At 39.2% G+C, this 26,802-nt stretch overlaps 1 protein-coding gene across 2 annotated transcripts in view; it reads left to right on the forward strand.

The window, feature by feature from the left end:
* Dhit (Double hit) overlaps positions 1 to 25,647 on the forward strand; it is a 103,866-nt gene extending 78,219 nt beyond the window's left edge. The window contains exons 1-6 of one of the 2 annotated variants that reach the window (XM_065231649.1): positions 8,714 to 8,778; positions 8,859 to 9,103; positions 13,807 to 13,887; positions 14,092 to 14,320; positions 14,637 to 14,758; positions 22,581 to 25,647. In XM_065231649.1, coding sequence (XP_065087721.1) covers positions 9,060 to 9,103; positions 13,807 to 13,887; positions 14,092 to 14,320; positions 14,637 to 14,758; positions 22,581 to 22,671 — 567 coding nt within the window. In that variant the 5' untranslated portion in view covers positions 8,714 to 8,778; positions 8,859 to 9,059 and the 3' untranslated portion in view covers positions 22,672 to 25,647. Of the gene's footprint in view, positions 1 to 8,713; positions 9,104 to 13,806; positions 13,888 to 14,091; positions 14,321 to 14,636; positions 14,759 to 22,580 lie in introns of those variants that run through there. The other variant, XM_065231642.1, reaches the window with a different exon arrangement.
* The last annotated feature ends 1,155 nt before the right edge of the window (positions 25,648 to 26,802 follow it).

Genomic DNA, 26,802 nt, shown 5'->3' on the forward strand with positions numbered 1-26,802 from the left:
AGGTACTGCATGAGATTCGGTTTTGCGCTTTTTCTAAATTCTCTCGTCATTCGCTGAGTTACTGCTTTAAGCAAACCAACAATCGTCACTCATCTACTTGTTTGCTACTGGACGAGTTTAGCTGGGTTCATTCAATTCGATTGCTATTCGTTTTTTTTTTGTTTATTAATTTATTTGATAAGGCTCAACCGAATTAACTTTACAGAGCCGAGGATTCTTGGTCACTATACAATACATCTTAAAACTATAGTCAAAAGGTACAACACAATAAACACTTTATCTTCCGCTATCCAAAAAGCCTCCTCCATCAGAACTGGAGCCGCTTCCAGTAGTTTCATTGTATGGCAAATTGTTGTATGCCAACGAGGGTCAGAGCGCGTCCATTGCAACAATGGACACAAAACGTGGTCAGCACTCACACACTCATCACGATACGGTTGCTTTCCAAAGTCGACGACGCATCGACCGAAAGAACTGCTGATGAAGAACAATGAGGAGGACCACACAATGGTTGCTGTCGAGAAAACAGACGATCGCGTAGCACACATCGAGAGTGGCCTGCTTTTGTCGACAGCCGAGTGAACACTGATTGCTATTCGTGTGTGGGCAATCTTCTTAAAGAATGCAAGATTCCACTCGCCACGAGCGTTCACGGCGATGTGATATACTGAGCTGGGCGCTTGAATGGTAGATTGACGCTGCGCTGGAGTGAAGCATTTTAAATGATTCGGTAATCACACTACTGTGCGTAAAAATCAGGTGTATGCGCTAGAACAGTAACTTTAAGTTAGGAAAAATCTCTATAAATAAAAATTAAATGGTGTTCTTATGTCATGCTGTAACTCAAAAACGGATTGAGAGATTTTCAAGATTCTTTTTTTTTTGTAAGCAGCACGTCGTTTGTCAGGTCAACTAGTAACATGTAAATAATATTAGCATATGCTCCTACAGTTCCGGGTTCAAAACATTGGTGCAGTTGACCAAAATCCATAGCGCATTTGGCACAATTAAACATGTGGTACAAATTTGTAATGTGTAGTCTTGAATGAAAGGTGTTGGTTCATTGCCTAAATTGTTTTGATCAGTGAAGTCACATATACCGGTTACAGTAATGATCACATTTTATTAGCCTCTCGACGCATCAGACTTATCGGTTAATCATTTTAATTTTAGCCACAATTCAAAATCTTTCTCATTTCATGCTTTCTGTGCAATTAGAGCATTGGTTTCCAAGAGTTTTCGAAAATATTTTCAGAAAGGGAGCTGCGAAAACCAGGTTTCTTATTGCATTACTAATCCAGGGAAAGATTGGAAATGCATTTGCAATGCTATTTTTTCTCTGGATTAGCACACACTTAGAAAAAAATCATGTAAATTTAGGTACCTTGAGAGTCATATATACAAGCGTCAATTTTGACATAAATTTGAGTCATAACAGACGCGAAATATAGCTCAGTCAAACGTACTTTTGTCTAGTAATGAACTTTTCAGTCTCGGAGCAATGAGGTACAGAGAGAGGTGGCGCAGATCGTGAAATAGGGTTGTATTAGTAAACCAAAAAATCAACGTAAACGCAAGTAGTGACGTCACTACTTGCGTGTACTTGCGTGTATCGTACAGTGGTTGTGTGAGTGATTGCTTCACCTCGGTAATCCAGCTCATTGGTCTCGGAGCACTTAATATTACATGACATGTGTGTTGAAGTTTCATCTTTTATGTCAAAGATGGATTTCGTCACGTGTAAAAATTTTTATTTCTAAGTGTGAGATGAAGGGTAAATATAAATAAATAAAGCTTCACAAAATACGAAATTGAGGGTGGATCTCAGCATTGTGAGATGCATACCTCTCGAACCAAAGTCACAAGTTCAAATCTCACAAGTTACAAATGAACCAAGAATGTTAAAGAGACTATAATAAAATAAAAAAGAGGTTTCTTTTAACAGGTTCTATGCCCATTTGTCGATAAAAAAATCGATTAGCTTGATTTGATTTCTACTGCAACCTGAGCGATCGATGTCCAATACAGTATCTTCCTGTTTTTGGTAACACATGATTTTCGTCTTTTTTACTTTTTATAAAATCCATCCTTTGCTAAATTCCTAATCTGATTTCACTAGACCATTCTTTGTGGATCCTTTCTACTTGTTATTTTATGATAAATTAAGAAATCCAGAAACAGCCTTCTGCCGAAATTTTGCAGACAAAATTTGCCGCATGATTTCAACGCCTCTGTGGATTGACGGAGGCAGAGTATTCCGGGAGATTTTCAGACCACACGCCTTCCACATGGGGGTCCAAAATCAAATTTGCGCCTTTTCATTCTGGATACTTTATGGGAAGGATGTGATCCGTAACTATTTGGAGCACATCAGCCCTAGTAACACACTTAAATTTTTTCGCCGAGATTCCAACAGCCGAGTAGTTCTGCAATTTATTTTGCTGAGATTCAGTAAAACAATTGCCGAGACTCAGCTAACAAACAAAAGTAAATGCCGAAGTAATCGTCTGTTGGAGATTTTACCGAGCTAGATTAAGTGTGAATGTCCACTTGCACTTTCGATTTTGCACGTTTTGCAGTTTTTGTTCCAGGCCACTAGTCTCCTTCACAAGATCTAGCCTTTGGGCCACTTCCGGGGGCAGGGATTAATTTGACATTTGATTTTCCCCGGATTGAACACCTTTTGTACGATACGCGTCTATATCGGCGAGGCAACGATATTTGCACTCAATGCCGTATTTTACTCTTTCCACCGTCACCTTCCTTGATTTTCTTTTTTTTTTTTAATTTCCAAGGTTCGTCTTGCTCATATTGGCAACCGGTAGCACTCGCCGCGAGTATTAAACTGACTCACCGTGAACGTTCATTGAGTCCTGCACTCTTATCCGATCACACCAGTTCGTAAAGAACGATGAGAATGGAACGAGAGTGAATGGAAGGCAGCACGAATACTCTTCGCACACAGGTCACTCACAAAGACTCGCGTTAATGGCATCGATCGGATCGTTCAGGAATGTATGCTTTGTTTTCGTTATTCCAAACGCGTTCGAAGACGGTAAGCGATTTTGAGTCAGACGATGCGAGTATCAGTAACCTTGGCTACAACCCTAGATTTTCGAGATTTTAAAAAATGTCATCTTTCAGTAGAGATTACTCTACAACCAAATAAGTTATTCGTGATCTTAGAACGTCAATTTGAAGGTTTTTAAATGTAGATTATTTTAGATTCAACCCATTTTTGTTTTTGTTGTAGTACCTACAGTAAATAAGCTGATTACCGGCAGGTATCCAAATTATCAAAAATGGCCTATTTTCACCATGCGCGGGATTTTTTATTTCTTAATATTGTGGGCACAATTTTTTAGTACACTTTGGAAAATTCTTCTACTTGATGTGTTCTAAGGACAAATGATTTGGACAAATAGTTTTTGAGATATCACCAGATGAGTGAGTGGTAGTTTTGAACTTTTCTGGTGGAAATTCGATACTATTTAATATTTTTGATTTTTACTTGAATTCCTTCATGTCGACGACACAATCATATTTCTATGTTATTTCTCACATATTCTGGGCAGGATTCTCATTATATGAAATCATAACTTGCTCATTTATTTACTTCTGTCCATAATTCAATTGTGGTCATGAAAGTTAAAAATACAGCCAAAACGTTGTGCTTCAGAAGTACCGTAAAACGGGGTAACATTGATAGTTTTTTTTTTAAAGTAGGGTAAATGTTGGCTTCGGCACCCATTGACTGTTTTCGGCAACCTAAATTTAAACGTTAATTTCACTATGTTTTCCCATCAACGCACTTCCCTGAATATGTCCAAACGATTGTTTAGCCTTTCAGCTTCAATCTGATTATATTTGAACGATCGAGCAATCCAGTAATGCTACATTTTTCTTCAAATAAAGCATACGCACTACAAAGTGGGGTTGATTTCGAGTTGCCGATAATAGAACAGCTGGTTAACACGCAGTTCTAATGGGAAGGTTGCCGAAGAAAAAGAGGCTGCCGACAATAGTCACACTCACCTGAGAAGTTTGGAGCGTTGTAAAAACGCTTTCAAAACGTTTTGGAAAAATTCTGTCGATTGGAATGGATAGAGAAGCAAGCAGCAGATGAATGTAAACAAACAGACACATCATATATGTGCGTGACGCTGAGAAAATGCTAGTAGAAGTGCAGACGCTGCTTAGATTGACGAGAATACGTAAATTCCCCTTTATTATTAATAATTTTTACAGTAATGAATGTTTTTCAAAGTTTATATTATTAAAACAAGTAATGAGGATCCAAAAGTCAATTCATTAGTAATATGTTTAACGGAAATAAAAGCATTTGCACTATTTTTTTTAGTTTTGTGACCGATCTTCAGTTTTTTTTTATTTGGGGTAACTTTGATAATGCTCGATGAATGTAGAAAAAAAAATGGTTGAAACTCAAACAATTTAGTTCTTTAAATATGAAACTTTGAATGAGTATATAATCAGAAAACATCATATGTAATAAGAATACAACATTGAATTTGCGATGGCTATATCGGAAATACATTTCATAAATGATGGTTTGAGTGCTTTTTCAAACAGGCGAAAAACACGAAAATTGTTTTTTAATATTTTTGTATAATATATAACACATACCATATACAAACTATATACGATATCAACGGAACTACCCTAAACTACAATATGGAAAAAATGTTTCTAATCTGGAAAAAGCGCAGCGAGTAAATTTAATCTTTACCAGTGTTGGAAAAATATCAAAAAATCAAATCTCACCAACGCCCAAGATCACGCTTGATTTTCGTGGACAAAAATCAACAAGCAAACAACTGCGGTTGATTTTGCAAGCTGTGATATCGCAGCTCGGAATATCAAGCTAACAAAACTCACCAGCTACAAATCTCAGCAAACTGTGGTGAGATTGAGTTTCATAATTTTTGCTTTACACCCGAATGCAACCGAAACTTCCATAACGGCTGGCAGCAGTCGCTTCGTGTCTGCCATCGGTGAAGAGTAAAAAGAGACAGCATACTATACTTTCTCTTTCTAAGTAAACGATGTGCAACGGAATCATTTTTGTGTCGAGTCAACTCTCAGCTTGATTTTTGCACGTTGTGAATAGTCTCGCAATATCAAAGGAGCTTGTAAAATCAATATCAAGCATGATATTTTGTTCCAATATCACGCGTGATATTGCGTGCACATGAGAGCGGAAAAAATCTATTGATTTCTGATATTGCCAACACTGATCTTTACATTATACTATCAAAGTTACCCGCATTATCAAAGATACCCCGTTTTACGGTACGATGAAATCAGATAGATTAGCAGGTTTATAGAGTTTGCGTCCAAAAATGACGTTTTTTTTTTTAATTATAACTTTTGAACCACTGGGCCGATTGAATAATCAGAATGTCAAAAAAAAGGGATTTAAAAAAAAATTCAGAAAAAAAACATAAAAAGTTTTCAAAGTTGTAGTTTGTACAGAAGAACAAATAAGCATCGCAACTGCTAAAGCATATACTCTACTTGGTTTTATTCGTCGTCTTGCTTCTTGTTTTCTCCGATGTTCGTAAGACGCTATTCTGCTCGCTGGTTCGCAGCATTTTAGAATATACTTCCCCGCTTTTGGTTTCCATTTTACTATATGCATATCTTTGCGATTGAACGGATTCAGAAAAGCTTTATAAGGTTTGCCTTGCGCCAGCCCCTCTGAAATGCTCCTAGACAATCTTCCTAGTTATCCCGAACGATGCAAGCTGATTGATTTGGAATCTCTCTCTGCCAGGCGCCTCAAATTGCAACGAATGTTTATCTTCGACTTCATAACAGACAACGTGGACTGTCCTGTATTTCTGGAACTTATTGCGTGGAATACTCTTCCTCGCCGATTCATTGATTCCCCGTTACTGGAAAATATATTTCACAGAATGAACTTTGGATTCATTAATTGTTTTAACCCGGCTTCAAGATCAAGCTGTGTAGTGATTATTGGATAATCGGGAAATGGTTGAATTAAGGGCCTTTCAAGTTCACACACAACTAAACAGCAGAATAACGGCTGTATAGAAGCGTAAATCAATATGCAATAAGAGCTTGCCACTACCATCTCAATAGCCATAAGTAGCTGACTAAGTTTGCCAGATTTGCTTGTATAGAGGTTGAGTAAAGGTTACCTCATATCGTATAGCATTTGAATACAACTTGAGGCTGTATAAATGAAATGAGCAAAGCGTTTACATTGTGAAAATTGTTAGTTGGGATATTCTTCAATTGTGCCGAAAACAATAATCTCTTCTGATGTTGAGACTCAGTCAAGACTAGTTTGTCATATCATGTTGATATGTCTGCGGTATTCGTGTTCTTACATAATCTGTTTTGTTGATACTACCTATTAATTCACAAATGTACCCGAAAACCAGGTAAATATATTCTTCCTCGCAGCTATAAGAAGTATATTTACCTAGGTGAACATGCTATTGCTTTCAACTGGGTGGTGGTGAAAATGTAGGTGGAAAGAATTCCACATGTGTAATGCTTCGTGTCAGTTGTTAAGCAACGGGCAGGCTTTTCACTGGTGAAAGCTCGTGTATATATTCGAGTGACACAACCAGCAGAAATGATTGAGTTTTGTTATTACTAGTAACCCATTACTGTTGTTGCGTAATGCAGATTACCAGCACTTGGTTACTCTTTTCACAAAACACTTACTGAAAATATCTATGTAATGCTGTGATCTGTATCAGTGCTGAAATTTGTCATTGTGATTGACAGACTTTCGTGCGAAATTGATAGAATTGTTTTTTACATAGTCACTGATAGACTTGATCCTCCAACCTTTGTCAATATCTCATTCATTTTTAGTTAATGAGAAAGATTCACCTGGTAACAAAAAGTGTAATTTCATGTATACTGAGTCACATTATTACTATCCAAGCAGTTCTCAGGACGTAGATGCTTGTTCACTTTAACTCCATGCTCCATGTAATTGTTTTGCTCAAGTAATTTAATTTTCTTTCAAATTTAGTTAATTAAAAATCAGCACAAGTTCGTCACTGACAGCATTGTCACTGACAATTAACATGGTTTGCATTGACGTTGACGGTTAGCTCAAATAAGTGACCAAAGCATAATTTTGAATAACGCCGTGTATTTTCGAGATTTTGCAGCACTGGTCTGTATACTTTCATTCAATTTCCATTGTTTTTATATTACAGTCCTCAGATGATTTTTGGCATTTCAGTTGTCCACATATTTCTGGATCAACAATAGAAAAGGGCCCATCAGCATTTGTAAACAAACCGTTCCAAAGCCCATTCCTCACAAATTGAAGCCCCCCCCCCCCCCCCCCACGCTAACCAACACCATCATCGTGTAGATAGAAGTTTCCCCTATCCGATGATGGTTTTGGTTTGCGTAGGTGGCCTTCGCTTTGTGAGTAAAGGGCTTTGGAACGGTTTGTTTACAAATGCTGATGGGCCCTTTTCTATTGTTGATCCAGATTTGAATAATTAGGATACTGATTATTTGGCGATGTTTAAAGCTTCATTTCAGACCATCTAAGAAAAATATTAAACAGATTCAGATTCTGATCTAATGTGGGTGGCCCTTAAGACTTGTTAAAATGAATTGGTTATTGCAGATTAAATCGTATAGGGTTAATGTCCTAAATGTCGGCCTAATCGTTCCTAATATAAACTTGGCAGAAAAGCATTTCATGACAATTTTTCAGCAGCAGCCAAAAAATATTCATTTGTATTGTCCAGATCATTGCTAAGTTTTGTCATTGTTGGCAGCTTTTACTGATTTCACGCGACAACATTATCTTTGCGACTGTAGACTCTCACAAAAACCTTCGTCAAAATCGTATTATTTTTTTGTCAATGTCAAAGATTTGCCTAGTAATAAAAAGTGTAATTTTGTTAATTCTTAATCACGTCATAGTTATCCATGTAGTTGAGGCCATTCGCGGAGACGAGCCAGCCACCGGCTAAAAGTCTCCTTAATAAAGATATAAAAAAAAAAATAGTTGAGGCCATAGATGCTTGTTTATGGCTCCAGAACACTAATTGCACATGTTCGTTTCTGACAAACGACATGGTATTCTTGAAAAATCTTTTTCGTTTCGTAATAGCGACGAATGCTGTCGTGTAAGGTCTATATTTTGCAGCATTGGTCCAAATGTCGCATTGTTCCAAGAAAAATAGAAAAACAGGATAGTTTTAACGATATGCCCAATCTTTAGCTCCATGGAAGAATCCAAAGAATCATGTCCTTTAAGAAGATTATTCTAAAACACGCTCGCATAGTAAGATGATCCAACGCGCTTGAGTAATTTTAAAGCTTGTAAAGTGTCACTAAATAAATCGTGGCCCATTTAATCTCAATTTGAGCGAAGCTTAGCTATATCGAAGGAAACATTTATCTAAATTAATCCAACTGTAATGATTATCAAGGTGACATTTTTACCATGATTGCGAAACATGTCAACTATTCTGGAGCTAGAAATATTTCCCTTTTGTCATCACACAAAATGATCAAAAAAATCCATGAGAAAGAACCACGCATCCACTGTCGGTAGCACCTATCCGAGAGCATACTTCTTAATCAAGCATTTTTCCGCACTCGATCCACCATTCCAGTAAACGTTTCACTGGGGTTATAGTGCAAATGATGCTAGGCAGTGTTTGCCGTCTCTCGTCATCAGCAAGTACCCGCCACCGGAGCAACCTTGACACGATGTGTTTACCGTAAAAGCGGAGTAGTACGGTCGTAAGTGAAAATTATGATGTAGAGAGAACAGCCAAACAAAAACAAATACTACAAGAACTGTGAGAGTAACCTCCCGCTAGTGTAAATAGGAAACCGAGAAATGAAACGGCAACCAAAGTGCGAAATACCTCCAGCCATTACAAGACAATTGCTCGGCAAGTTCACGAACCGTACCGTTGGGAAAATGTAAGCCGTGTGAAAAGTGCAATAGCCTCTCGTGAAACGCGCAGAGTGAACAGATTCGCCGGAACGTGTGGAAGAATCCTGCCAGGATTTGAAATATGGCCGAAAAATGGCGAACGGCCATTATGAAAATCCGGAAAGGGTAAGATGCTTTGATGAATATGATCGATCAATATTTTCTGTTTCCCATGTAGCTAGACATACACACAAGACGAAGGAGAGACGGATTGCATCATTGCGTGATGAAATCTTTATTATTCATATCTTCAAGGTTGGATCCTCTATTCATTCATGCAGCACCACTCTCGCAGATGAGATTCAATGCCACTAGGGGAATCGGAAATATCAATTTAATAATAATAAAAAGACGTGACAAATCGTGGATTCTTTTGCTGTTTCCCTGCTTCTTTCTGAAGATATTTTTTTTATATTAATGAAACTGAATAATTGGATTATTTGATGCATCATGTCATTGTGATTGTTTATCCTTGTTTTGATTTGTAGATGGACTTTGGCGTTGGTGACGAAAAATACCCTTAGATTTTAATAATGATTACGATGATGATAATTGTTCTATCCCTGTACTAAGGGGCGTTAATCGTTTCACTCCCGAGAGGTGATATCGAGTAAGACTGTACTTTTTCAACTCTACTTTTATTACGCGTATCTTAATCAACTCTCGGAGCTCATTCCCCGTGTGGTGGCTACGTGACCCTTTTTGCTGTCTCAGCGTAAGTCGAACGCTAACGCCTACAGTCAGTTACAAGAGTGACGAAAGGTATTCAATCAATTATATAATAATATTTGCTACTATACGTTTGCTGCACTGCAGCACACATGAAGTAGCAATTTCAGGTGAAATGGGGTACCGATTTCCGAGATTTGTGTAATTGAAAATTCGAAGTGGAAGTGCATGTATAGCCATTTGTGGACTCTTCAAGGAATCACCTTAAATGCCAAAAATATTTTTTTCTGCCCACTCTGCCCATGTACAAATGGAAGTCAGATTTCAAACTCAAATCTCGCGCAATACGAGAATAGGGCCTATCATTGTTGATCGATGCTCTTCATCGATTTTCTCTTTGCATTGCTACAGCTAAGCGAAACAATTTTCTAGAATTTGTTCAATGCAGAGTTTTAACAGGTTGTATTGGCTATCAATAGCAATAGCAAACGCACCGAGAAACGTTAAATCTAGGGAGTTTGTAACCAGTGGTGTGTCTGTCTGTCTGAGGTTAGTGAGATTGGCGCTATTAGTGTTTCGTATTTTATGTATAACAATATGCCAAGGAAAGGTTTGAATACAAGCAACCAACACCACCCATCGCCCACAAAATCACCCACTGGACAGTACACAGCCACACCACTAAACGACAGGAAGATCCTCTACCTACCACTAGATGGCACTGTTTACAGGATTTGGAGGCATAATGGGCATAATGGGGCCATGATGAGGCGAAATAGAGCGGAAAGACGATGGCTCATCGAGGAGGAGTGAGAATAGGTCAGCCGCCATCGTTGAGAATCATTTTGATTGGCGATACTCAACAGCGATACTTCGTAAAGCAAGTTCAAGCAAGTTCGAAAGTGAGTGAGAACCGTGAGGACGTGGAAAAAGTGAAGAAGGAGAGTGAGGTCGAGAATTAGGTGCAGAACCACCCAGGACCCCGTAATTTACCGCTGGAAATTCATCCACGGCGTGGTCAGACCCCGTAGTGTCCGTTATTCGGCATACGGCGCGGTTGGACACTAAGCATCTTCTGATACGGAGGTGTCCGGGAATACAAACCAACGGCCCATCGACCGTTGGACGCCACGAGTATAGCGAGGAGAGAGAGGAGAGAGAGAGAGAGAGAGAGAGAGAGAGAGAGAGAGAGAGAGAGAGAGAGAGAGAGAGAGAGAGAGAGAGAGAGAGAGAGAGAGAGAGAGAGAGAGAGAGAGAGAGAGAGAGAGAGAGAGAGAGAGAGAGAGAGAGAGAGAGAGAGAGAGAGAGAGAGAGAGAGAGAGAGAGAGAGAGAGAGAGAGAGAGAGAGAGAGAGAGAGAGAGAGAGAGAGAGAGAGAGAGAGAGAGAGAGAGAGAGAGAGAGAGAGAGAGAGAGAGAGAGAGAGAGAGAGAGAGAGAGAGAGAGAGAGAGAGAGAGAGAGAGAGAGAGAGAGAGAGAGAGCCGTCGCGGTAGGAAAAGAACCGACTGGACTGTGAAAAGTGCCCAGAAGGAAGCTGAGGAAGGTGAAAAAATGGCTGTGGAAGGACCAACAGAGAGCCCGCGCTGAAAAACAAGAAGAAACGTTAGGCGAAACGAGGTAGGAGATAGCCAATAAGAAAGTGGGACGAAAGTAGGATCAATAAAGGTACCTGTAGCTGAACAAGTGTTGTGTATGTTGGATATTTGAGTGTTTCCTTGGTCGTGATATTCGACCGAGTAGAGGGGGTCTCATTAGTGTTGGGCAGGGAGTACCCCATATGTTACAAGTTATTAACAAAAGCGAAAATCGACGAAGAAAACCGATCATCGAGTTTACGCCCTTATACATGCTCACTGTCGTTATTATCGATTTCGTATGTTCAGCTGAATGGTTCAAAAACATTTTCATAATCTCATAGGCATTGTTCGGACCCTTAAAACTGCAATTTGGACACCGGTTTTGCGCCACACTTCCGTTTCGGACCCTGTTCCAAATTCCACTTATGACCGTGATTTTGTCGTGAAGGTTAACGAAGAAAACTCGCGATTCCGTGCAGAAAAGAAAACGATTTTATTACGTAAAAAAAGGAAAACTATATTCTGCGAAGAGCGACGACGGTGACCGACTGACTTGATGATTTATTTCGTACTGATAGGCAAACGTGATCAAAACAGACCTGCTACAATATGTGTGGATCGAAGAGAGGAGTACTGTAGTGTACTATCACCACTATCGCTAGGTTCCCCGTGTAGATATACGAGAGAGATAACCTACACCAGAGAATTTATGCTACACGGGGGGCGTTCAAAATGAAACTATCTAAGGATTTGTGTAATGTACCTAACAGGCATAGTTGGAGACGGGGGCATACTGTATCCCCTGTGTCCTCTCATATCAATGGAAGTAAAGTTACGTGTCGAGTTGTATAAAACATGTTGCAATCCTTGTAATTAGTGAGAGCACTCTACTATGCAAGTTTGACAGCTGTCAAGTGACTAGAATCAATAATATAAACCAAAATTCTTTAAAGCTACTGGGTTCAATCCCAGCCGAGGCAGTGGGAATATTCTGAGGCATACAAATATCTGGTCACGTCTTCCTTCGGAAGGGAAGTAAAGCCGTTGGTTCCGGCCCATGTGTGTTGGGTGCCATTTCCTAGGCAGGTGTGGAAGCTGCCTTCCTGTACATTCGTTTGCCGATTGAATGGCAATCGATGTCCGTCGGTGATTGGCACTAGATTTCGGAACAGAGACCGACGTTAAATAAAGGAATGAATAAGGAATGAAGAAGAAGAAGATGTAATATTATGCGTCATTACGATAAGCATTTAAGGAATAGAAAATGCTAGTCAGACTGAGTTGTACTATTGCAACGCATAAAGGGAATTTTTTAAAACCTGCCTCAATTGGGTTCTTTAATTTTGAAAAATATATCGGTTTTTATATATCACCTGAAAGAGTTTCATTTTCTGAGCACAGCGATATTTTTTTCGAACCCACACACTTTCATCTCGATTTTTAAATCAAGATTTAAAGCAAAATAATAACTTCACTGTTTGACACTAAACTGACAAACTGAAAGCTCGCTCCCATACAAAGTGACACCGAGGGGCGCTAATAAGTTGATTTTTGTAAATGTAATCGTATTTATTTAAAATAGTTCCAGTGTACCAAAATTCATGAAATTTTGGGATGGGGTTCCATTTTTAATGCAGACTACGAATATGCATTTACCTCAATACCCTTAAAGAACCCAAATTGAAAAAAAATGACATGACATGTTACATTTGCTGTAAAATGATTAATTTATTACTTCGGTTCCCCAACGGGAAATATGCCCCACTTTCAACGGGGCGATACGCCCCATTGTTTATCATCGAATCCAGGATTAACATAAATTCAAAACTGATAGACAATCCAAGTGGTATGAACTCTAGGGTAGGTCAACTTAACAACCTCCCCATAGCTGTTACGATTCGTATTGAGACCCCCAACAACTTGCCTAATTTGAACGAATTTGGTTACGATCTGGATTCGTGGGAGAGCTTTGAAATGTACCTGGAAAAATGTATGGGAAACGGATCAAATATGTTCAATTGCCGGACAAAATTTCAAATGCATTTTGTGAAAGAGCGCAAAGTTTTGTAACATTTAGCCTTATCGTTAGTTGCAACCCAATATTCTTACATCGCTTGACACCATGCCACACCGAATGTGATTATTGATAGCACGTTACATACCTAACAAAGAGTGAGCTGACAAAGATCGAAAGGGAAGGGATATTGTTGAAAGCATGCTTTCATGAAAGGATAATCCCACACAAGAGCCGGACGTCGTGAGTAAATGGGATACCTATACAATGCTTTCACCAACACGTAGGTAGAAGAAGCATTGTGCTGTCTAGAGTCCCTGGGACGTCTCAAGCCCAGGTGAAAAATTAGTTTGAAATTGATTCTGACAAGTTTATGCGTTGAGCTTAAAATGTTTAGGTTACGTTCTATTCGCATATGAAAATTAGTTTGTGTTGGCATGACGGAAAGTTGTGCATAGCATAATTTCATCTACTAAAACATACGTGTCTTTTTCATCAACACAGAATTAACATGAAATGACAAAAATATCAAATTTTACTAACCGCACACCTTTTTCTTTCTCGTTGCAGCTTGGCTATAAAAAATGCAGAAGACAACGGGCCTACGAAAAAAGACCCTGCTAGTTCCGATACGCTTTTCGACGGTGAACAGTAAGTAATATTAATTTTAAGACATCGATAACCATTTCTGATCCCGTTTGACAAATTCCCGAGGGAACGAATCGATCCATCACGTTCGTGTTTGGTCAATTTATTCGTAATAATTCAAATTCACTTTGATGATTTCTGCTAGCCGGTATATCGAATCAAACACTAAAAAGTTCTTTTGCCCCATTTTCTTCCCGTCAATTTCAGACCGAGTCTAGAGGAGATTCGCAGCTGGGGCAAAAGCTTCGACAAGCTGATGCGGAGTCCCAGTGGGCGAAAGGCATTCCGAGAGTTCCTTCGCTGCGAATATAGCGAGGAAAATATACTCTTCTGGCTGGCCTGTGAAGAGCTCAAAAAGGAAACTAACCCCGAGGCGATAGAGGAGAAAGCTAGGTTTATCTACGAAGATTATATATCGATTTTATCACCGAAAGAGGTAGGCTTGATTCCCTTAGGGAGAACTGAACCGGGCGACCCGAGATGGGAACGAACCGCGTCAGTCGTCTTTCGTACGCGCCACACACAGCAGTAGTGTCATGGGAGGGATTGCAAAGTGTGAAAATGGCGCATCCCATGTCTTGCTTGGATCCACTTAATTAAAAGTTGATTAAATTAAATGATTTTATCTTTCCTCTGCTTCTTTGCCACGGGTGGCGCCTGCTGACTTACCTGGAATCTATTTGCTGGTACTTCTGTGTTTGCTGATGGTGCTGATGATGCAACGGGGGATGATTCGAAAACTCACGCAACAGGTGTCGTTAGATTCTCGAGTACGAGAAATAGTTAATAGGAATATGGTGGAACCCACACCGCACACATTTGACGAAGCTCAACTACAAATTTATACACTAATGCATAGAGATTCGTACCCGAGGTGAGTGAATAAATATATGGTTAACTTGCAGACAAGGTATACAAAATTGCTGCTCATGTGCTATGGTGCTTGCTTTTTTTTCATGAACACGACACGAACGAGGTTAATTGGAGTTTCCCCCTCGGAAGACTTTTGTCCCTGCAGTTATTTTAACCCCTAAAATATTAAGTCAATGTTTTTTTTTATTCTGAGCCGCTGATGGATCTCATAAGTAGCTTTTTCGAGCTGTCAAATCAATCCAGTTTTTAACTCTCCTGATATGAAGAAATGAATGAAAGTATTGCGGTCAATCAAATCGGAGGATAACCGAGAACTTGATTTTAACCTTCAAATATTTGTTTATACATAAAGGCTAACTAAAAGTAAATTAGTACGCCCCTCGCACGCCGCTAACACGCCTCTAGTGTTGGAAATCGAACATATTTGACAGTGGTTTGTTTACACTTCTATAGAGCACAAATGGTGCCATTTTGATCAAAGTAGTCGATCGCGTTCTGAAATAACGTCAAATGGAATTCGAAAGAAGAAAAAATATTGTGCACAAACACCTGTAAAATCCGGAGTGGTCTGGTTCCAAGCTGGCTAAAGTGCTGAAGATGCTGAAAACAAAAGTTTGTCGAGTGCTCAAACCCTACAAGGAAACCCTGAGTGTGGAAAGGAATCAGCGGACCTACGAAAAATCTGGAACCAGGGATCATCAGCTGCGCAGCAAGGTGTTGAGGTGCGTTAAAGCTAACCCCGGTCTTTCGATGTGGCCAGAAGGTACAACGCCAACTTTCAAACGGTGCAGAACATTCTTGCCAGGGAAGGATACAAGTCGTACAAAGCCAGTAAACGTGGGTAGATCACCTTTTCGTGGTACGTTACGGGATGTAAGATCTACCACCGATTCCTAGTCCTGACTATTATTATTATTTAGCTTTATTTAGGAGGCTTTCAGCCTTAGGCTGGTTCGCCTCCAAGTTAGTCCTGACTACTTCAAACTAGGGGAATAGGATCTTTCAGTAATCCTAGGAACACATCTTAGTCCTTGTTACTTTTTATGCCTTGTTGCTAGTGACAAGGCTCGGCTTTGTCCACTGAGGATGATCTTGAAACAAGGAAAAAATGAGTTATTTAGTTTTTATCTACATATGTGATTCCTAATCTTCCATTTGTTGTTCCCTAGTTTGAAGTGGTTAAGACTAGGGTTCTGATGCATGGTCATTACCGGTGTTATTCCTTAATTTTGTTGCTAAGGAATCCAATTTTGACTGACAAAGGGGCAGGGTATAAGTAGTGGGACCTTTCAATTAGAGTCGGATCCTTGCGATAAATGCAAGATAGAATGACAACTGTTAAAAGAATCTAATACTTCATCATTTCTCAATAGTAATGGAGTAATACGACATGCACTAAGCTAAGGACACGGGATATACTACAATAGGTCAAATAACTGGTCGCAGTGGCGTTAGGTCCCGAACAGAGGAAAAAAAAAAGTGTAAATTTCTGTCACTACGATGCTCATAAATGGAGCGTCACACATCATATAAATTTACATTACAGATCTGCCGTGACCTGACCGAGGATTCAAGCCTCGGCCATGTGTCTTAACAAAGACCAGTTAGATGCACATCCGTGCGCTACAACATTCGTTATGACTCATTCAATCATGGCGATGCACTCAAGGCTCAATTCGTTCACGCATGCATATGTGTGGGTTTATTTACACTCAGAATAATTTTCACGTCAATGCTATGTGAAAACATACGTAGATTTTTTCCATCGTACTTTTCACATAAAAATGTGTTGGGAGTTACAAATTGACAAATGAACAACATCGACATGAATCCGATCGACGATGTTAATTGGTCAACTTGTCACTCCCAACATAGTTTACCCATTTTTGGGTAGGTTCAGTTTTGACAGATCTGTGTGGATTCCACCCAAATTTGGGTAGTTTTGAAATAGCGTGTAGCCACTCTGGTGGCAGAAACTTCATCCACAAACATTTGACTTGAAGCCAAAGTTTTTGGCTCTTTGGTTCGATTATCTTTTAATCTAAGACAGCTGATGCAGGCATTGAGCAATTAAGCTCCATTCATATAAATGTTCGATTTGTTGCGCTACAAGATAATAATGAGTTTATGTTCAACACATGCGTACATTTAGAAATCACATGTGTGTTGTACTATTTTTCTAAATTCTGCATGCTAATCATAAAAAATTCACATTTTATTAACAACAATTCATAAATAGTTGAAGACGCCAGAGATGAACTAGCCTTCTGCTAAAAATCTCTAAAGTAAATAATTAAAATAAAAAAAGTTTATTTTTTTTTTTGATTTATTTTCTATCGGTCTTGTTTTCCGTGCTGAACACCAATGCTACCGATGCCAGGGAGGCAGCTCCCACACCTGGACCCTACCTATCGACCCATCAACTCATGAACCGGGGACCAACGGCTTTACTTCCCTTCCGAAGGAAGGCGTGATCAGAGATGTTATGCCTCAGAACATCCCGGCGGTGCTGACTGGGATTGAACCCAGGCCTGCTGGGGTGAGAGGTAATCACGCTTACCACTACACTACCGGCGCCGCTGAAAAAAAAAGTTGAAGATGCTAATATCGAATAACAGCCAGATACCACCGACGAACCGACATGCCACAGGAGCATTTCGTTTGTCCACAATTCGAATTGCCAAACGAGCGATTCGAACATTCAAACGGGCGATCAGATCTGTCAAACGAGGAGAGACGCAAACCAAGACAATATATATTATACGTGGGTTCGTGTCCTTGCTCATGGTATGACGCGATCGGATGAGTAGATGTCGGTAGTGTTTAACATATTTTAAATATGGCGTCTTGGGTACGAATTTCAAAGTAGCTTGTATGAGCTTTCACGTCGGTTCGTCGGTGCTAATATCCCGTTCCCATTACAGCCTATATCACGTAATATAGGCTGTCTTGCAATGATCACTCATACGTAGGATTTCCAGTGAAAACTAGATGAGTGTTAATTGCAATATAGACTATATTACATGATATAGCCATAGTCTGTACGGGGTATAAAGCGGTAATTTTTATACGATAGATGAGGAGATGAAAGTATAGAATTGATAGTTCGTTTATACCCCGTTCACATTACAGCATATATCACGTGATATAAGCTGTCTTGAAATGAGCACTTATACATCTAGTTTTCACTGGAAATCCTATGTTTGAATGTTCATTGCAAGACAGCCTATATTACGTGATATAGGCTGTAATGTGAACGAGGTATCAGAGTACGGCAGTGTGAAAATTGCATATAGAGAGTAGAAAGCTAGCTAGGACAACTTTAGGAAGGTACAAATCGGTCTTATCATTTCTCTTTACCAAACGACAGGATGCCTTCCTTCAGATAACAGCTGGAGTGCGGTAAAAATCGGTAGAACTGTTTCAAACACATCGTCGGTGCTTGAGCGGTCGGTGATCATCTCTTTTTGCCAGTGCACACTGGGCCAGCAATGCAATCTAGCGGAGTAAAATTAATAACTCTGAAACGAAGCATTTTCGCGACTTGGTGTCTTCGGTAAAGTTTCTCATCATAATAAGGATCATCTATTGACATAAACAAATAGTTCAAAACTCTTCCGCAAAGATGGCACCACAATCTAACTTCTTTCTCTGACATTTTAGAGACTTGATGTCTTGGGAAAACACATATTCATGCATTTAAAAAAGTTATAGAAAAATATACATGCTCCACTAAAATGATAAAATCTTAAAAACACCAAAATATACTTCTCTCAAATTTTGATATTTTGTTTATCGAGTATGGCTTAATTTTTGCTGAAAATGTCAAGTTGCGATTTTTTGCGCTTTGGGAGATATTAAAGTTCGAAAATTGTTGTTTTTTTTTGGTTTTTCAACAATATCTTTAAAATTTTAAGCTTAAACCAGAATGTTTCTTCACAAAAGTTATTTATTTAATGCATTTGCGTAAGAGAAATATATAACATTATATGGTTGTCAGGACAAAAAACCGAAACAGATAGAAAAAACCGTATTTTTGACATATTTTTCTTTAACTCCATAGTTGTTTATTTTGTCAAGGCAAACAACTTTGTGCAAGACATCAAGTCTCCAAAATGTCAGAGAAGGAAGTTAGATTGTGGCGCCATATTTGCGGAAGAGTTTTGAACTATTTGTTTATATCAATAGATGGTCATTATTATGATGGTAAACCTTACGGAAGACACAAAGTCGCGGAAATGCTTCGTTTCGGAGTTATTAATTTTACTCCGCTAGATTGCATTTCTGGCCCAGTGTGCAGTGGTGGCCGGGGGGGGGGGGGGATACCCCTCACCATCCCTCTCCAAAGGGGGAGTTTGGAAAAAAGAGATGATAAAACCGATTTGTACCTTCCTATCGTCTTATATTCTCTATATACAGTTTTTACACTGCCGCCTGTCAATTCTATACTTTCTCCTCCTCATCTATCGTATAAAAATTACCACTTTAGTCTGTTATTTGAAATTAGCATCTTCAACTATATAAATCGTTGACTTCACGCAGAAGTAATACCTAACATATAGTCAAAGTAATTCATACATGATTTTTCATCGCAAACGTGTCGTTAAAGCACGTATAAACATAACATAAAAACTGTAGACTACAGTGCTGACGCCACCAATGGTGGTGGCTTCAGCAACCCTCCTTCATGGCAGAGGATTGGTTGAAGCAACCTCCATAAGCAGCATTCGCGACCTGCGAATTCCACCCGATGTTCCTGCTTTCAGATCAACGAAGCTCTTACATTCCGGGAGCTCCAATTTGCCCTCGGCAGCAGTAGTGGTAAATCTGCCGGCCCGGACGAAATTGGATACCCGATATTAAAAAACCTCTCCCTCGACGGAAAAACGAGGCTATTCGCCCTCTTCAACAATCTATGGCTCACTGACTCGTATCCGGACCTCTGGAAACAAAGCTTGGTTGTGCCCATTCCGAAAAACAACACGGCGAGTGAAGAAGCCTCCTCCTTTAGTCCGATTGCGCTCACTTGCTGCGCAGCAAAAGTGATGGAGAGAATGGTAAATCGTCGTCTTAAGCTGTTCCTGGAGTCAAATGGCATCCTTGATGAACGGCAGCATGCGTTCCGGCAAGGACACGGCTCCTCCGCTTACTTTGCAGCCCTCGGGAATGTACTTAAGGAAGCCCAGCACAACGGTCACCATGCGGAGTTAGTATCCCTTGATATTTCAAAGGCGTTCAACAGGACATGGACACCTGGTGTCATCAGGCAGCTCATCGGCTGAGGCCTGGAAGGTCACATCACACATTTTGTACGGAATTTCCTCCTTGATCGTACCTTCCAGGTGACCGTCGGGAACACTCGCTCGGATCCGTTCTCCGAAGAAACTGGAGTGCCCCAGGGGTCCTTCATAGCGGTAACACTATTCCTAGTGGCAATGAACGGGGTATTCAGCCGATTGCCCAAGAACGTACACGTATTCGTTTATGCCGACGACATACTCATCGTCGTAACGGGACGAACGACTAAGCGGACCAGGAACATAGCTCAAGCAGCAGTCTCCGCCGTCAGCAGGTGGGCGCTTTCGGTTGGTTTCCAGCTCTCCGCTCCGAAGGGTGTACGGTGCCATATCTGTCACTCAGGCCATCTGATTCGAGGACCACCGATCACCATCCAAGATCACCCGATTCCGCTCAAGAAAACAGTGCCACATCAACATAGTCAGGACAATCTCCCGCCCGCATCGCTCCAGCAACCGTGAGATCCGGCTTCGTGTCGCTCGGGCTGTTATCGACAGTCGACTTTTCTACGGTCTCGAAATAACCTGCTTAGCCACCGAGAAGCTCAACCACACCCTCGCTCCGGTATACAATACCTACGTACGCATCGTATCGGGCCTTCTCCCTTCCATGCCTGCAGACGCCGCATGTGTGGAAATCGGAATCCTCCCTTTCCGTTATCAATCTGCTGCAGCCATTGCTACGAAAGCCGCTGCCCTCGCTGCTAAGACATCCGGTAATGAAAGGGTCTTTCTCCTCAACGAGGGGAACAGAGCCCTCCGCACTGCAGCCAACCGTGACCTCCCCCCTGTGGCCAGGGTCCACTGGCATGGAGAGAAGAGTTGGCGATCAAACGTTGTCAAAATAGATAAGCGGATTAAGAGTGGATTCCAAGCCGGAGATAACTCTGTACCTTTGATACGTTCTGTTGGGACATCCTTTCCGCAAGGTCTGTTCAATCTGCAGCATCCCCGCCTCGGTGGAACACGTGCTGTGTGTCTACCCGGAGTTCCAGAAGCTACGCGAACAACATGGACTTCCGGAGAACGTCAATGATATGCTTGGTTACGACCCCTCGACGTTGGCTGCGCTGATGGCCTTTCTGAAAGAAGCCCACTTGTATGACCAAATCTAGCCTCCCGATGGTGGCTGCATTGATCGTGTGTTCCTCACGTTTCTATTTTTTTTTTTCTGCCGTCGGGGTTTCTCCGCCGGACCGGGAACTGTCTCCTACGGTGGAGTTCTACCTTGTTCGCGCACCCAGTCCTCACCACAGCCCCGATCTAATCCTCACCTTACATTAAGTTTTTTAAATGTTGTTTGTCTCATTCGTTGGGTAATCAGAGCCGGTTATACGTCACGTTCATGTCAAATTGATACTTATTTTTTAGGCAGGATCTAGCCTGACCATCTGCTGTATAACGTGATGAACTAGCCTACGGTTAAAAATCACGGTAATAAAAAAAAAAAAAACAACAACAAGGTAGGGGAGAATTTACATTTGCATTTTACATAGCTTTTTAAAACTATTTATGAATTTTGTCAAGGATATTTTTTACACGCTAACTCCAAAGTACCCATTAATGAGTAAAATGAGTAAAACCGACTTAACTCATTAATGAGTAGTCGATAAATACGCCAGAAAATGGGTTTGTTTACCTCAATCAGCACCTGCTGGAACGACTCTGTTTATTCGAATCGATTTTTTACTGATTTGCAGGTCGACACATACAAAATTCACGAATGTGTGAACTTCAACATAGCTGCCTTGACATTAATTGAATGCATATTTTTATCCATTTTAATTGCAGAGGATATTTTCAAAAAAGTGGAAAAAGTCTCCGCTTTTGGATTTTTAAAAATATCTATTTTTGATAGTTTTGAATAACTTCAAAAAATGAGTACAAGACACTCATTTCATGAGTACTTTCAGGTTAGCGTATAGGTAGTTAATAGTCTTAACTTTAAATATTGAACAATAAATACTAGAATTGGTTTTAGAATTGCCAAGTAAAATTACACAATGGGGCGTTCTGACCAGAAAATGCGTTCTGTGAAGTTCTCCCCTATGTTAAAATCACATTCATTTATTCTGCTCAACTTACTTTGCTGAATTTTCGGGTGCACTTACAGTTTAAGGGTTATGTAAGCCTCCATTCAATTTAGGCTCTTTTTCACGCAGCCGGGTTTGTCAATAATTATTTTAGGTTTATTACAGCCCTCTGAAAGCTCTCAAATGTCCAACTTGGGCACAGGTTCATGATCAAAAGTATAGTCTTTCAACGGTTTCTTTTCACCAATATTTAATAAAGTGAACCCAGTCTGGGAGAAAACCGATTATCACCAAAGCATCGATTCTCTTTGATTATGATCCAGTGAACCGTATCTAATTACGGGGACTGGAAATTTCTAGCGTACATCGTCGGCTGGTGTTGTTGTTTGGCACAAGGATTGACCTTGTAGCTGTTTACCCGCGAAATTCGATCGATGTTAATATTTTTTTTTTCATCTCTCCTGTATACGCTTACCTTAATCATTCGTTGCAGATTTATAAACTCACCACAATTCAAAACCCTGGCACAAATACCGGATGGTGTTTCCGCGTCTGGTTCAACGGCGGAGAGTCCTAGCAATTAGGAGGAAGATGGCAGATGGCCGGACGAGGGTGGGTGAAGGAACAGTGATCGCGTGCAACGGACAAACATGTAATTTATTTAAAATAAACGCTACAGAAAATTATCGACAAGGGAGAGAGTCGGAAGAAGCGGGGGACATCTGGATGGAAATAATCATATTAACAAGCATTAATCGAAGTTTTAAACAATAAAGAGCGACGGGACGGGACGCGATTGCGAAGGTAACAAGAGAAAAATGTGACCCAAATAGAACACTATGATTAGTTATTTAAAATAAAGAATGCAGATTAAAACATTAAAGAAAAACAACAAAAAGGCAAATAAAATTAAATTTTATATAAACATTATACAACTTGACGAAAATGGATCGAAATAGTGTTCCCTCCGGGAGGTTAAGAGCCGTTGGGAGGGAGAGTTACAGATATGATACACGTAATTCACTGATCATTTTAAGCGTTACTGTAAATTATAGATGGACGTTAATAAACAAAAATGAAGAAACAAATAATAAACAGAAATGAAATAACCCCAAGCAGAAAGCATGCTCTAAACGATGTAATCAATAGCCAAAAAAAGAGGAAACAAATTATATATACATGAATTACATGAAACATTATTCAACACAAAGGCAGGATTTCAGTTTTTAAACTAAGAAACAAACGACAATGAAGCATAGGGAAATCAGTTCTCCATCTATTTTTTCATTAGTTAGCTTCATATTTTGGTCATCTTTTTTCAAGTTACAAAATAGATTAAAATTCTAAGCTAACAAAAAGAAAACTTATCACACGAAGAAGGATACACATCAAACCAAAAATAGAGAACACTCTCAATCACACGCACCCACAGATTAAAAGAGTCATTATTTTTCTCACTTTTGATGAATCGAAAAACAAGGATGGAAAACGTGAACATTATCAAACGTGGAAGAACGTTACAATACTTTTACACTTTATGTGAAACGAGCAGCACAAAGTTAAATGTAAGACCTAATTAGATGAAATGGGAAAGGAAACATAGTTTATCTTTATCTATTGAAAATCTTTATCTTAAATACCTACAAACCAAACAAAAGAACATAGTGAAATGAATCAACAATTGCTTTAACGTTCTGTGTTCTGCTGAAACATTTAAGTATTACCCACATTTTTTAAACTCGTAAGCCTGAAAATGACTACTGTTAAAGCAACTGCTATTTATAAATCGTTGAAAATTTTATAGTTTTGATATGTACCGATCGTTTTATTCGTTTTCCGTTTACTCAAGTGTCTGTTAATTAGCTCAATTTCCGGAAAGAACTCAGAATGAGTTCTTTTTCTAGTTTTTGTTTTACGTTACATTTTTACGAAGGCCTATTCGATTTTATGATATAATGCATAAGGTTCATGCGCTCTATTGTTAGTTAAAAATCAAATGATGAGGTATTCTAGTCAAACATAAGGAAGAATCCAATGAACAAGTGTGTATTGTTTTAGGATAACCGATTAACTGACATCGTCCTTAAAACGGGAATAGAAAGCACACAAACCCAGCAAACGCCCACACAATCCAACTCTAGTCTCGTAGCCTGGCAGAGCGAGGGAAGATGTTGAAAATGTTTTCGAATCGTAGTCGAACGTATATTTTTTCTACCCCTCATGAGTAGCTAAGCAGGAGAAAATCCTACATCCTCTCACCCTCAATTGTTAAAACACGAAAGAATATAAGCAAAAAAAAAACTATTGTTGTCGTCTTTAGCGAAATAAAGTGTACATTCTAGACAAAAACCCCCGTTCAACAACAAAGAACAAAACCCATGCAAACAACATACGCATGAAGAACACGAACAAACATCATTCTATGGCCCAACTACTACTAGGATAGATTAGACGGAGAATCAAATTTCAGCGAGAATCCTTCTAATATAAGCATCTCTTACGCGCAGCGTACGGCGATCAGTGTCCCTGCAGTTCAGCTTTCGGTTTTAATTAAATGCCACTGTTCAATCGGAAATTTTGCCTAAATCGGTTGCAATCACTTCCTCATGACCCATATTTTACACCACAGTAGCAATAGTTAACATACAAAGTAGACACTATCACTTTTAATGCAGAAAAGAAAAATCGCAGACGACTGTTCGCCGGGTGCTGTGTCTGAACACGCAATAAAACAAAAAAAAGTTTAAAATAAGAACAAGAATAGTCCAACATATACAAATTTGTGTGTAAACATTTCTGTTTCCAATTATTTACACAGTTTCATCGCTTTTTGGTTCGAGTGAAATGTTCAAATAAAGAAAAAACGAGAAAAGAAAACAAATAACAAGAAGCAAACTTTTATAACACATTAATTAGGAGGTGAAGAACACGGTCTCGTAAGTAAATAAACAAGAACAAGAAACCTATATTCAAGCAAAACTTTTATACGAGATAAGGTTTTACAAATTGTAATTATAAACGGAAACTGAACAACGGCGACTTGGACCAGTCGCAATCAGAGTAAATCACACAACATGACCGTTTAGAAGAACAAACGAGCAACAACAAAAATCGTGTTTAATTGCATTTTTATCTATTTATTTCGTTTGAGTTTTACGTGTGATGGCCACCAGTTGTTTTCGTTATATTTTGTTCCAGTTTACAGCTGTGACCAGGATCGTGTAAGTGGTAGCAATGATAGTTTTTAGATCGTGTTACTTTGCATACAGTGTTCAGTTCTCTGTTTTAGTAAACATTCAATCGAACAACAACGTAGTGAAAGGATGCTAATTTTCTTACTTGCATACTTTTATATAGTATTTATTCAAAGATGAACCAGATAAAACTACATTAACAATTAGCTGAAGTAAGAAAGTAAATAATAAAAAAAGATAAAAAAAAATATCGCAAACTTGTTGTTTATACTTCGATTTCATATGAAAAAAAGGAAAGTAATGTAAAACCAAAAACAGTAAAATGAACACTTAAATATGCACCAACAGAGAAGGATTAAAGGAAAATTAAGACGAGCCTGTTTTAACGAGAAAGCAAAGAAAATTTAGTGAAAACAAACAACTTAATTAAAGGATTCTAATAAAGAAAGATAAAACAATGTTTAAACATACAGACCCCAAAAAAAAATGAAACAAAAAAGCATATTAGAAATGTACCGATTTTAATTGTAATAAAGCAAGGATGAAAACTATGACTTATAGCGAAAGAAAACCCAATCAATCGTTTTCAAGTTTAGTTGAAAAAATAAATTTAATGAAAAAAGAAAAAACAACAAAGAAACGCAAGTCAGAGAAAGGAAGCTTTCGAGAAAAAGAGTCGACCAAACAGATGAAAAAATACCAACTATAACAACAGTAACAACAACCAAAAACCACACCGACACACACACACTCTTATCATACTTGAGAAATAAAAATTAAACATCGTAACTCTATGAGCGGTTAAAGCTTTCTGTGTTTTTCATTTTTTTCCTCCGAAAACTCCTCCACCGAGTGCTGATTCGTCCCACGAGAAGAGTGAGAGACAAAGTTGGATAAGCTCTTCTTCGTCCAAACTGCTGGCTAGGTTGGTTTTGGTTTGATGACGAAATGATTCCTCGGTGGCCGTTGTAGGGAATTTCAATCGATTGAACGGGACCAAAAAAAAAAATATTCCGAATAGGTGACCGAGGAAGCAAAGTTCCATAATTTAGTCAAAATTGAGTTTTGATTGCAGTTTAATCCATTCCTCCCACTCCTGCCAAGGTAGACGGAAGACTGAGTTGCGGTCTGAAAGGGGGCGTTTTAATATGAAAGAGTGGGATGCATCTTTGCACCCATGCTGATGGAAATGTGCACGGAAAAACGAGTTTCAGCATTAATGGCTATTTTTAACCACTTTTAGAACTTGTTCGGACTGTCATAAAGTGGTGAAAATTTATAGCAGAAAAGTGCATAACATTTAAACGCTTTCCGAGAAAAACGTTTGAAACAGGAAGTGACTGATTTTTTCCTTATTAGAGATTTGAATAGATTTTTGTCCTTACTTATTCTTCTTCTTCTTCTGCTTCTTCTTCCTCGCATTCCAAGCTTATTGCGTATGGCATATTATAGCTTTAGCTTATTGCGTGATCTCAACTTCGTATTCTACATGCACCTTCACAGTTATTAATTGAGAGCTTT

Source organism: Ochlerotatus camptorhynchus, unplaced genomic scaffold, assembly GCF_037179485.1.
Source record: "Ochlerotatus camptorhynchus isolate MF236.1 unplaced genomic scaffold, CSIRO-AGI_Acam_v1.1 ptg000033l, whole genome shotgun sequence".
Lineage (NCBI taxonomy): Eukaryota > Metazoa > Arthropoda > Insecta > Diptera > Culicidae > Ochlerotatus > Ochlerotatus camptorhynchus.